Source organism: Abrus precatorius, unplaced genomic scaffold, assembly GCF_003935025.1.
Source record: "Abrus precatorius isolate BTA unplaced genomic scaffold, Abrus_2018 Scaffold6, whole genome shotgun sequence".
NCBI lineage: Eukaryota > Viridiplantae > Streptophyta > Magnoliopsida > Fabales > Fabaceae > Abrus > Abrus precatorius.
In genome coordinates, this window is record NW_020874406.1 from 16,727,126 (window position 1) to 16,741,039 (window position 13,914).

Genomic DNA, 13,914 nt, shown 5'->3' on the forward strand with positions numbered 1-13,914 from the left:
ATGTATAATAAAAACTTATTTTTTATATAAATAAAAAAAAGTATTTTTAATTTTAAATTTGCAATCAAGAAATACAAATATTTTCTCAGACTAAACATTTCTTAGCTCTAATCACAAAAGCCTAAATTCTAGTCTTATTCTTTATTATTTCTCAATCTATTGATCCACTAACCCTACTAATTTAAGAGTTTCTCTGATAGTTATAAACATAAATAAGAATGAAAATGATCGAGTGTAATTTTATTGTTTTACTTTACGGATTTTTTTCAGTTCAGTTAAACCTTTTTAAAAGTTTAGTGAGTTGAAAGCATTTTCAAGAACATACTTTGTAACTATACTTTTTAAATAGGCTAACCAATTTTTCCATAAAAGGATAACAATTTAAACTTCTTTGGAAATCATTAAGTCCAAATCTTTAAATAGCTAACTAATATACAATTTTAAATTATTATAATAATTATTTAATTTCTTATTAATTATTGCTGTTAACTCAAATTGACTGATCTTTTAATTGAGTAAAAATATTAAATAAATTGACTTAATAAGCTTGAACCAAGTCATACACATTAAAAGTCAAAACATAAGCTCCAATGAATCACTTGGTATATCTCCCATCCATGAAGACATCTTTTAAAAGTTAAAAATCAAAGCACTACCTGAATGGAGTAAGCTTTGTTCCCATCTCACCCCCACTTCCACAACACACGTCTTTGTTTGCAATAGGAGAAGTCGAAGAAAAAGAAAGCAGAACATAATTTTTAATAATCTTTTTCCCTTTTCTGGCTGCTTGGAAAATTGGAGAAAAGAGAAACATACAACTCACACCAAAGTTCTCTTTAAACCCTTCAACTCTCCAATCTAATTAATGGTATTTTTTAATTTTTTTTATCTTTTCTAAACAACATTATTTCTTTCTTTTGCTTTTTATTTGACCAAACAAATGAAAAAAACATTAAAAGCATGTTTAATTTTATTTTAAAATTATTTTTTTATTTTTTAAAATAAAATAATTTGTATTATCATTATTTTTAAAAATAAAAAACTAATTTTAAAACAGAAATTAAACATACTCTAAATATTTATATCTTTTTATTATTATTTTTTAATCTCACATACTAAACAATGCAAAAATTTATTTATTTTCTAACAAATTTTCTCAACCTTCTTCTCAGTTACCAAACGAAGCCTAAAAGGCTCCCACAAGCCCTGTTTCTTGTGCTCTCAGTCTTATATCTGGAATGGATTATTTTTATTGGTTTTTTTTCTTTTTTTCTTTTTTTGTCGTAAGTGAAAATATATTGCACGCTTTTCTTTTTTTTTTTGTCATTGAAGGAGGAAAAAGGAGATATAAATTTTTTTAAGATCCATTATTGAAACCCTGATCATCTTGCATATTGCATGGTTTGGATATTGGCATTGCAACTCCAGCCCATCAAGGTCCAGAAACATTTGGGCCAGAGTACTGTTTAGATAGTGAGCAGGACTTATACAAGTCCCAATATTGAATCTTGAAAATTTTCACTTCTTTTTCTTCCACTCCAAATAACCCAAAAAAAAAAAAATCGAAAAGAAAAAGTATCCATGCCTCCTTAGACCATAAAACAAAAAAGAACCTATGGCTCCATTTGTTGGTTTCATTTTCCATAACTTTTTCAAAAAGCTAAATTTTAAATTTATTTATTTTAAATAATTATTACATATAACCCAAAACTTAAAAAAATTAGATTGTATATTTTTATTACTTATACATCGTTCAATTTTTTTATTCAATATTAAAAATAATAAAGTTTGATTCTTAGCAAAATATTTTTTATTCCTTTTTTATATCTACCCCCTTTCGATAAAGGAAATACTATTTTTTTATATTATAATTATTTAAAGAAAATAATATACCTTTTTTATTTCATATATCTTCTCATTTTTATAAACTCACTATCTTTTTCATTTTAATTTGTATATTTTATGAGCTTTCATATTAAATTTTTTTTATATAATTTGTATTTGAATAAATTTTTTTCTTAGTTATTTTAATCAATACTTTAAATTTTAATTAACATCAATATAATAAAACATTTTAAAAATATTAAAAAAAAATTTCTTTATTAAATTGTTTTAAACCCCTAAACTTCTCTTGATAATACAATGTTATATTTTAAAACATTAATAATAAATTGTAATTATATATATTTAAAAATAATATCATTATTATTATTATCTAAAAAATATTATAATGCTATTTTTTAAAAAAACCATACAATAAAAAAAAACAATTACAAATTCAATGTATTTGGTGCTACTTTATCTTCACTCTTATTAAGGTTCGAAGGCCATAACATTATGTGTTTTATTTTCAGGATAAAACAATCTAAGCTACGTAAGGACCCAACATGAGGGCGACTCCACGGCACTGTGATTGTGACTAGTGAGTTTACATTACCTAGCTAGAGGCCAACGAGTATAAATGATTTCAAATTCAATGGTTTCAATGTAGACCCATCTTTATCTTCGATCATTTCAATGTTATATGAACCCTTAATTGCAAATTTTGGGACTCTGGTCTGGAGATTGAGAGATGTTAGAGTATGGATCCACAAGGCGATATAGGGATGAGTGTGATTGAGCATTATTATGGTGTTGCATGCCAAATGCTGCTCAATTATACCTGTTTTCAAGAATACATAACTAGTTATTTTTCTTCTCTCCTCTCAAACTGAAAAGGTTTCAATTTTAGGATGAAGTTTAAATATAATATTGTAAATACTTGTAATATTACTTTCTAATTAAAATTAAAATTTCACTCCAGCACTTAATACAATAAAATTTTATATTATGATTTATATATACTATTGAAATAATATTTTAATTTGTATTTCACCAATGAATTAATATAAATTAAGCCTAAAACTTTTAACAGAATTAACCATATAATTTGTCAAAACATATTAAATGACTAACAAATATATATTAATATAATATTTAAATTAATTTTTTTCTTGTTTATTTTAGAGATCAGCAAGAATGTCCCTTGCTGAGTGCAAGAAACTATTTCCTTTAAAGCATGAAGATTTTAGAAGTAAATCTGGTCACTTTTAACATTTACACACAAATCCTTATAACATGTTTAAAAGATGCAATTATTTATTTATCTATTGACTTAATTATTTATTTATTATCAATTAAATTAAACATTAATAAGATATGTAAAAATTTAAAGAAAGAAATAAAAATAAATTATTGATAATTTCCCTTTTAAAACTAAACACCAAAATTTATTTTTTAATGTGTAAAAAGATGTAATAAAAAATATCTATAATTTTCTATTAAATATTATTAATACTTTTTATAAAAATATATTATTTGTCAAATTTTGATTTATACAACAATTGTAAAATATTATTGAGCTTAGTGTTATTGTGAAAAAGACTTGAAGCTTGTCCCTAAGCTAGAGTGGGAGAGGAAGAGGACCCACATGCCGAAGGGGAGAGAAGCATTGCATTGCGTTGAAATTCAGCTGCCCCTTCGATTCTCCCTATCTTCAACGCTCATATTCTGTTCCTTAACACACATTTCCATTCCCCTTTTTTCGTTTTTCTTTCTTTTCCTCTCAATCTCAAAACACAACACCTACTTTGCTTCCTATATTCATTACTCCTTTACTATGCATATTCTTCAAATTCGATTCATCAGATTCCTTTCTCTCTGCACATTCTTTATCTCTTTCTGGTCAGTTCTCACTCACACTTTTTCCTTTTTCTTTCTCTGTATGCGTGGTGGCTGTTTCTCTCTCTCTCTCTCTCTCTCTATATATATATATATATATATATGTGTGTGTGTGTGTGTGTGTGTGTGTGTGTGGGTATTCTGAAGCAATTTAAGTTGGGTGAATTATTTATCGAACAGTCTTATTGGGTATTGCAGAAGTGAAGAGATTTGAGCTAACAGTAACAGGTATGTGTGACTGCAAATTCACAGTTGTTTCTCTTTACTAACTTTGTGATTCGATTGATGCTGGTTCACAAAATTTGATTTTGAAATCTGCGAGTCTTGTAATATTTTCTTCACAAAAGGATTTTCCTTTTGAAATTAGTTTTCTGATCAGTGATATCAGTTGTGGAGAATCTTTCTTTGTCAGTATCACTCGCTTTTTAATATAGTAACTTTCCATATATATATACACACACACATAGACACACACACGTGTATGTTAGGAATATATTTTCTTACATGCTCGTGGGGAATATTTTTCAGTCAAAGGTTGGCCAACCTGAAGGTCGATAATTTTGCATGATATGGGTTGGTTTACCAAGTTGCTTAAGGGCTCTGATCATAAAGTTTCACGAGGGCAATACCATGGCAAATATGGAGAGGATAGAATTTGGGATAATCATCGGAGTTCAATGGTAATTTAAGGTTTTCCTTTTCTAGTAAGAAATTGAAATCATCGTCTTAAGTCACAATTTATCATGTCATTAAGCTAGCCTTTTATCTGACTTTAGCTTTGACTGTTCCATGAGTCTAACACGGTACTAGTTCCCGTGATAGTTAAGGAGATAAACCTGGATTTGTAATAGTTGCAAACTGAATGCAGGATGACTTGACGGATATTGAGAGAGAAGACATTGACTGTGCAATTGCACTCTCTCTGTCCGAGGAGGATCACAAAGGGAAAAAAGTTATTGGTAAGATTATGCTTTTGCACTTTCGTAGTTAAAATTCAGTTGCTGGTTAATTTGGGTCAGATTTAATGCCACTATGATTCTGCATACTGCATATTATGAGGCACTTAAGTGGAAATTCTGAATCAACCAAAATGCTAATTGATGTATTGCAAGCTCTTACATACCTTGGGTTCTCATTTCCTTTCTTTTTATGCCTATCCCTAGGTCGTCTTCATTTATGTTTAATTGTGCTTAATTGATCAAAGTTATGATACAACCAGTTGAGTCTCTCATTTATATCCTAATTAGTGTGGTGCTGAAAAATGTTTGAATTATTACAAATAGCTTCTTTATTTCTTTAAAATATAATTTTAATATGTATATAAAAAATATGGGGATATTTTGATTATGGTGTTTCACTTAAATGGCAACTCAAAGTGCTTAATGCATTTTTCTAATAGTTAGAATCGATTGAAGAAATCCTGAAGTTCCAACTGTCAAATATATGTTCAGAAATGGATGTCGTATTTAATTATTCCCACACCAAAGTATTGAAAAAGGTCTCATGTATTTTGTGTCATGATGTGTCAGAGGACAACTCTCAATCTGAAGATGAGGAACTTTGTAAAATTGATGAGGAAGATGAACATCTTGCTGAAGTTCAACCAGAGGAAAATGAAAATCTTGGTAAAGTTCAAGTAGATGAAGATGAATATCTCGCAAAAATTCAACAAGATGAAGATGAACGTCTTGCTAAAGCTCAACTTGAGGAAGATGAGCAACTTGCTAGGGCAATTCAAGAAAGTTTGAACGTTGGTTCTCCTCCTCAATATGATAATGACTCTACATTTCTACCTCAGCTCTTTCCCCCTGGATACAGGTAACTGTGAGTATGATCACATCTTTATTTGTATGACAAGTCCAAATACTGTTAATGGAAACTGCTGAAGTTCACTAGTTCAAAATGACAGAAAAAAAAGCTTGTGCCAAAGATAAAAGGCAAAAAATTTCCAAACAGAATATGTTTTGAAACTTCAATTTTAAGTATTGCTGGATTATGCTTAGCAAACCTAAAAATTGTACATAAGTGGGCTTAAGTTTGTCAATGTTGCCCCTTTGTTTCTCTTACCCCCTTTTTCTTCATTTCTTTCATGGATGACATTTTGAATCCTTTTATCATCTAAAATTTGGAATTGTAAGTGGAAAATCATGCTGCTGACCATTTTTCTTTTTTCAACATTTACACTCAGTTCAGCGAAGCATGAAAAAAATGTTGTCATCATGAAAGTGGATTATTATATGTGACCTTTGTTAATAAAATCTAAATAGAGATACAAAGCAATGCTTGAACTAGTGTTATAAAGATATTTCTTAACTTATTTTTCGTGGTTTCATGAATCTTTGTTAATTATTAAAATTTAAAAACAAAGATTTAACCTTGTTCTGTAAAATCTGCCTGCAGAATCTGTGCTGGATGCAAGACTGAGATTGGCCAAGGAAGATTTTTAAGTTGCATGGGAGCTGTCTGGCATCCAGAATGCTTCTGCTGTCATGCATGCCATCTGCCAATCACTGATCATGAGGTTAGAGTCTTGTTTTCTTTTGTGCTTGCTTCACAAAATTGAACTTAATTGAAATAAGTTGAAGCATTATTTTGGGTGAAAAGGCAAGTTGAAAACACTTTTCTGAACTTCATAAGTCAAGGTCTTCAATTTTTTCTCTCTTTTTGATCAATCTTCATTTGATTGTGAATAATGCTTGATTCTTTCTTTTACAGTTTTCCATGTCTAGCAATCGCCCTTACCATAAATCATGCTACAGAGAGAAGCATCACCCAAGATGTGATGTCTGCAAGAACTATGTAAGCTTTGCAGTTGTTTTTCACTTATTGTTGTCTATTAGTCAATTCTGTGTGCTTGTTTTCTATCAAAGGGTTCTCTCAATTTTGACATGCTTTAGAAATTCCACTACATTGTTCAATATACATATACATGGAAGACTGTTGATATTGAGGTGTTATGGCTTCTCCGAAAGATCAGAATTCAGAATTATACTTGAGGATGTTCTACTGAACTTAGTAGTCGTTTGGCCTTTATAACAAATCATGGGCTAGTTACCTGACTAAATTAACATCATATGAGCCCTTTGTGGAGCTGATATTAGTTTGATTTATCTTTTGGGTCAGACAATATAAGTATGATTGGTTCTTAAATTTTTATATTAGGCTTGGATCCCTGCATGAGTCAGATGTAGTTGTGTTTTACTTCTTAATTTCTATAACTGGCTTAGTACTTTGCAGGAAATCGTGGATCAGCTCCTTTAAGTTACAATCATTGCGTTTTTTGCGTTTTTATTATTCAAACCTATTAGAGATTTAAGATTTTCTAATTATTCTAGTTTTCTATCAAAATATGCTGTCAAGAAATTGGATAAAATTAGCCCTATTTAGAGAAACATGACAAGATTTTTTGTTTAATAGCTCGATTACCCTCAAATCTTTATTGTAATGATTCACAGTCATACTTGATGAAGTCATTTGCAATCATCCGATATAATTAATTGAAATCCTCAGATTTCAAGGAAATTGAAAACTAATCCTCAATTTTCTAATCTACATCAAACTTTTTACTTGTATAATGCTACAGTTTTAGGTGGGCCTATAACATTTTCTGTAAATATTTGAAATGTTGATTAAGTTTTGCTAGCAGTGTTTTATTAATGGAGTTACATTCTTTCCATTGCCTTCAAGCACTAAAAGTAGGAGTGCAACAAAAAAGGTGTTGGGAAAGCTCCTTAATCAATAGGGGTTAAATTGTTATACTCATTTTTCTTCCTTAAAATAATAATTAACTAATTTTGCCTATTTTTTAAAAATTGCTAGTATGTATTGTTCACTAAACTAGAATTATTGATTCTTTCTTTGCAGATCCCAACTAATTCAGCTGGCCTCATTGAGTATAGAGCTCATCCTTTTTGGCTACAAAAATACTGCCCATCACATGAGCTTGATGGCACTCCTCGTTGCTGTAGCTGTGAAAGAATGGAGGTCAGTTATTCATCTCTCAGAACATTTCATCCTGTTATTAACAAGTAGGAGCTACTGATGGATCCCATTCCCCACCTACTTTTTTTTTTTTTTGGTCTTTTCAATCAGTGCAGCCAAGGGATGCAAAATATCTTTTGCTTGATGATGGTCGAAAGTTATGTTTAGAGTGCCTAGACTCATCAATTATGGATACTCATGAATGTCAACCTCTCTACCTTGAAATACAAGAATTTTATGAAGGTTTAAATATGAAATTGGAGCAGCAAATTCCTATGCTTTTGGTTGAGAGGCAAGCTCTGAATGAGGCCATGGAGGGGGAAAAGCATGTAAGAGTTAGTGTGTTGAACTTTCCATTTTGTTCATGAAATGTTATTTCTATTCTTTCTTTCCTGTCTTTCTGATGACTTTAAGATGTTCTTTTGTTTTTCACTATTGAATGTAGGGTCATCACCACTTACCTGAAACTAGAGGACTCTGCTTGTCAGAAGAGCAAACTGTCACCACTGTAGGGGTTTCTTGCAAATTTGAGTCTTTATAATTCTGCTATAGAAGATCTGTGTATCAAATAGTGATTTTATTACTTTTATATATTTTATGTTGTACTAGATTTTAAGGAGACCCAGGATAGGGGCAGGCTACCGAGTCACAGACATGATAACGGAACCTTATAGGCTGGTCCGGCATTGTGAAGTGACAGCCATTCTTGTTTTGTATGGCCTTCCTAGGTATCCTTCCTATACAATCTACTTTCATAATCTGACTGTGCTTGCATATGATAGTCACTATACATAATTCAAGAATTTTATGTTTATAGGTTGTTGACTGGATCAATCCTAGCTCATGAGATGATGCATGCATGGCTTAGGCTTAAAGGTATTCAGCTATTAATTAATGCATAAAATTTATATTTTGTTTCATGGTGAAAAGTTGGAACAAAATTTCTGGGTTTTTAACAGGTTATCCCAACCTGAGTCCAGAAGTTGAAGAAGGAATCTGCCAAGTCTTGGCCCATATGTGGTTAGATTCAGAGCTTTATTCTGGATCTGGGAATGATGGTGCATCATCGTCATCTTCATCTTCATCATCACCTTCGTCCTCTTCTACATCATCAAAGAAGGGTAAACGATCTGACTTTGAGAAAAAACTTGGTGAGTTTTTTAAACACCAGATTGAGTCAGATGCCTCCTCAGCTTATGGAGATGGATTTAGACAGGGTAACCGAGCAATGCTTAAGTATGGACTTAAAAGGACCCTTGATCATATCCATATGACTGGAAGTTTTCCATATTGAGAATTTGACAGATGATATAATTTTCTCACGTATACATTGACCAATACCTCAGCTTGGTCATAAATTATATAGTTCAAAGATTCCAAGATCATATAGTTTAACACTAGACAAAATAAGGAATAAAATTGCTCCTCTTAGCGTGCAATTACTTAATTTCACGTTTTATGTATCATTAAATAGAATTTAGAAGAGCTGAAGCAATGAAAGTATAGATTTAATTTTGTACTTGTGTTTTGCTGACATTTGTTTTCTCATTTGGAAATTTTACTTGCTCCCTTCTTTCATGGTTTTATGTTTCCGTGGATGATTGATGTTGTTGTTGTCTTAATGATTGACGAGGTCTTGGTATCTTAATAATAGCTTTAGGATGGGTAAGTTGCCTCTTGCAGATAAATCATCAATGGGCTAGCTTTCTCTCCTGATTATCTAAATTATTCTGGTTTTATGGAAAGTTGTTTTTAACATTAAAACGACTTGATTATTCAAGTGTTGCATGTGTATTTGTGAAATCATATTTGTTTTCTTTTTATTTTCCCGAAAGACAACAGGGTTACCCTCACAGAACCATGTAAACACCAAAAGGAACTTCAAGACTATGAGTCAGTAATTACAAAAATAAAAAAACTATTGTATTTGAATTTTATGTACATCGTTAATTTTTATGTGCATATTCTAACAGTGTAAGCATCTACAATAAACTGTCTTATTTTTTAAAATTTTTCTTTATCACATTTCATTTGTTTTAAAATTATGTACACACCCAACAGTAAGTCTTTCAAGAACTGGCATGATGCAATCTTGAAAGAGTATATCGCAGGCTTCTTGAAAAAGAACTTATTAAACTCAATGCGGATGGTAGAGGTGAAAGAGTTGAATGGTCTTTGGGAATTGTTGGAAATGTTACCTGCCATGCGCTATGGAGGGAAATTGGATGAGTGCACCTTTCTATATAAGATCATCCTGAAAACCCAATTTCTATTTTTTTTTAGAAAATGACCTTGATTTACTCCAGTGTCCTTTTAAGTATTTATTTACAATTTTTAGGGGAAATAATTGCTCAAGAGTTTTCTCTCTTCAATAATGGTCTATTTAAGTCTGCCCATGCAGATCTTATCATGATATTACCACATCAGCCTAACTACAAATCTATTCATTAGAGTATACTTTTGGATCGCACAAGATTACTTGAAAAACTTGACTTGTATGAAGCTATAAAGCACGTATAGGGTAACTATTATAATGATTTTCTTTTACCCATTTCAAACTCATCCATTTTCTTTGATCCTTTAGCAGTTTATTTCGGCTTTTTTATTTAAATAATATTTTTTTAAAAACAATTTCTTAAAATAGGTATATTTTAAAATTAATTTCTTATTTAATGTTTTTTTTTTCAACTCAACAGCAGTATCGTATCTACATAGACAATAGTAAATTTTTATTATTATTTTAATAAAGTATCATTTCAATATTACGGATATTACACTAAAAATTAACACTTATTAAAATCGCATGAGTATCAGATAAAATAAAACAATATATTTTTATTATTATTTTAATACATTATCATCGTTCAACATTCGATATTCATATTTTTTTAATTAATTTTAATATTATTGTTACTTAATTTTTATTTTTATTTTTTAAAATTTTATCACCTCAAAACTTCCGATATTCATATTTTTTTTATGGTTGATGTTCATGGTGTTAACGAATAGCTGCATCCATTGTCGTTACAAAATCGCATGCAAAATTTGCGATTCCTCTAGCCTATTGGATTAGACATATCATGATGCATTTGGAATAGCACCTAAATGTGGATTCATCTGGGTCATACATGGATCTTCCCTGCGACGCAGCTGCACCACACATCACACTTCATACATGGATATATTTAATTATTTTTCTTTCCCTTCGTATGCATATTGATTTCTTAATAGTCTAAACACAGGATGCATAATATCAGTGTTTGCTGTCATTCTTTTATTAATTTAATTAATCAATAAAAATATTTTATATAAAATTATTTAATAATAATAATAATAATTTTAAAGTCACAGTAGACTCTTTCGTAATAAAAAAATTATGCTTTTAATGAATTATTAAAAAAATACATTTTGAACTGTTGTGCAGCTTTGAAGTGTGGTATTTTATGAATATGTATTTTAAAGTACACTCCTTTAATATTTTACTAATATTATAATGCTGATTTTGTAAATTAATTAATTTTTTCAAAAATTTTAAAATCAAATAATTACAAAAGTATGTAAAGAATATATTACTAATTTTTATTATCTTTTTCTTCAAAATATTTATTTATTCATCTTTCCTAAAATGAGTAGATTTTATTGATGAATATTTTAATAATAGGAGTTATATTTATATATTTTTTATTTTTTACCTTATTTGACTTTTCATCTATTTTTTTACATTATATTTTTTTTGTCTTTTCACCTTTTTTTTATCATCTTATACATTTTAAATATTAAGTGTACAGCAGACAATAAATATTCTTCAAGCTTAAAAAGTTAGCATGTGTACAGTGATATACTATTTTTGTGTTTAACTTCCGCAATTAATTTTTCCTTCACATAGCTGTGTGTCTAGTGGAAAAATTGCTGGCTACTCCTTTCATGGGAATAATCTCTCATTGTGATACAATTGCAGCATACATCATATTTTAGTATTATATATTACTAGTGGCAAATTAAGTATAAGAAGTTTTGAGGCGATAGAATTTTAAAATAATAAAAAAAAATATTAATTAATTTGTGACGATAATATTAAAATTGATTAAAAAAATGTGAGTATCGAAACGATAATATATTAAAATAATAATAAAAATATATTATCGTTTCATCTTGTCCGATACTCATGCGATTTTGACGTGTTAATTTTTGGTATAGTGTCGGTAATATTGAAACGATACTCTATTAAAATAATAATAAAAATTTATTATCGTATATGTATGTGTAATACTGCTATTGAGTTGGTAAAAAAAAAATACCAAATAAATAATTAGTTTTAAAATATATCTATTTTAAGAAATTGTTTTAAAAAAAGCATTATTTAAATAAAAAAGTCGTTTATTTCATATATCCAACTCCTGGCATAAATAAAAAATTTGGAACACGTGTGTTTTGGGTGAGTGCATCCATTTGATAAGTAATATAGGAATATAAAAGAATCTAATATGTTGTTCCTTGAAGAGAATTGAAAAGTACTAGTTTGACCAATTATTGACTACATATGCAAAAAATAGAGAGCGTGATTTGAAAAAAAAAAAACAAAGGGAGACAAAAAAGGCAACTAAAAATCTATTTATGAATGGGTTGATACTGTCTTATTTTGCCTATCACTTCCTTAGATACTCCCCAATTTCTTTTATAACTTTATACTTTATCAATTCACAATTACTTGCTAAAATGTTATCAATACATAAAAGATTGTATAATATTAATATCTCTTTTTCTAATATGAATCCTCCTCCCAAATAGTCATACAATGTGTTAACAAAGGTATAAAGATTCAATACACCTGTTAATTTAATAATTGATTAAAAAAAATTCCACGAGCTTGATATATTAAATTTCTAAATTTAATTTATCTCATAAATAAACATGTTATTTTTTTAACCACTAATTAACAACAAACTATCCCTTTAAATATTTAACGTAATTGTATGTAACTAAAACTCAAATTAAAAAGTCACATTAAATTTGAACAATTATCTATTAGTTGATTCACGTGCTTAATAATAATAAATATATTAATTTAATACAATAGGGTAGCTAATTAAATGATTAATTATATAAAGAATGGTTAATCCTCATAAAAATAAGTCCAATTAGACACATTTTGTAAAAGTATAATATAATATTAAAATTAGAAAAATTTTAAAAGTAAAACATAGGATCACCGTAATTTAAGTTACTAATTAAGTCATACTAGTCTTAAAAAAATTATAATAAAAAATATTTTTGTCAAAATAAAATTATAAATTGAATTAATAATCACTTGACATATATTTTCTTTAGAGTTGTTAAACTACTCTTTGTATTTTAAATTTATCCTTAATAAAATGTTGATGTTTTAAAAAAAAAAATAGATAAATTTTTAAAAATAAAACATGGAATAAAATGTTTGAATTAACTGTTAGTTTTAATATGATATATCAAATTCAAATTAATAAATTTTAAATTTTAAAATTTGAAGAATCTTGATATTAATAATTCCTTACTTTGAGAGATTCACTAACTTTAAGTATCAATGTTTTAAAAATACAATTAAAATTAAAATGTGCTTGCGAGTTTACTTTCATATTAATTAAGTGAAATGAAATAGAAGAGAATATAATTGAGTAAAATAAAAATATCACCCTACTATTTGAATTCTTTATAAATAATATTGATTTCATTAAATACTTCTAAATTATATAAAACTGGACGAAGTTTACTTCATTACCATTCCATTTCATTAACATTTTATAGAACTTTAAATAATAACCTTTTTATTTTATTTGTTACTGATAATCCAAATATAGTATAATTTAAAAATGGTCATGTCATGAATTAAGAAGAATACATAAAAAAAAAAAAAGACTGCACTTTTGAAAATAATGACTTAAATTTAGTAGCAGTTGATTTAAAAATAAAATCATATATATATATATATATATATATATATATATATATATATATATATATATTTAAATAAGAAATAATCAAACGGAATAACAGATTTCATCTTTTTCAATCAACAAATGAGTGAGATTCAACAGTTACAATCATATACCTTAAATTTTAAATATTATAGTTTATTGTAACGTTCGGATATTATTTAGTTAATTTTTTAAATAAATAAATTTAAAATATATTATATGTTTATTTTTAAATTTTAAAAATATATTATAATTATTATTA

General features: G+C 28.1%; 1 protein-coding gene across 2 annotated transcripts; it reads left to right on the forward strand.

Annotated features, from left to right (window-relative positions):
• The first annotated feature begins 3,531 nt into the window (after positions 1–3,531).
• On the forward strand, positions 3,532–9,276 carry LOC113868427 (protein DA1-related 1-like). 2 transcript variants are annotated; one of them, XM_027504000.1, is made up of 13 exons: positions 3,532–3,723; positions 3,919–3,948; positions 4,249–4,400; positions 4,589–4,679; positions 5,250–5,538; positions 6,121–6,241; positions 6,436–6,519; positions 7,585–7,704; positions 7,818–8,030; positions 8,147–8,209; positions 8,311–8,429; positions 8,519–8,577; positions 8,661–9,276. In XM_027504000.1, exons 3-13 carry the CDS (start codon positions 4,290–4,292, stop codon positions 8,993–8,995), a joined length of 1,605 nt encoding a protein of 534 aa, XP_027359801.1. In that variant the 5' UTR covers positions 3,532–3,723; positions 3,919–3,948; positions 4,249–4,289; the 3' UTR covers positions 8,996–9,276. The 2 variants fall into 2 exon arrangements, with proteins under 2 accessions (XP_027359801.1, XP_027359802.1); XM_027504001.1 differs by having other exon boundaries at positions 3,545–3,723; positions 3,901–3,948; positions 8,661–9,217.
• The last annotated feature ends 4,638 nt before the right edge of the window (positions 9,277–13,914 follow it).

Bases quoted from the DNA above. Each gene is read 5' to 3' on its own strand.
- LOC113868427 (XM_027504000.1), top strand. From the start codon at position 4,290: ATGGGTTGGTTTACCAAGTTGCTTAAGGGCTCTGATCATAAAGTTTCA. The intron at 4,401-4,588 runs GTAATTTAAGGT...AACTGAATGCAG, and splicing joins ATAATCATCGGAGTTCAATG to GATGACTTGACGGATATTGA. The intron at 8,210-8,310 runs GTAGGGGTTTCT...ATGTTGTACTAG, and splicing joins AAGAGCAAACTGTCACCACT to ATTTTAAGGAGACCCAGGAT.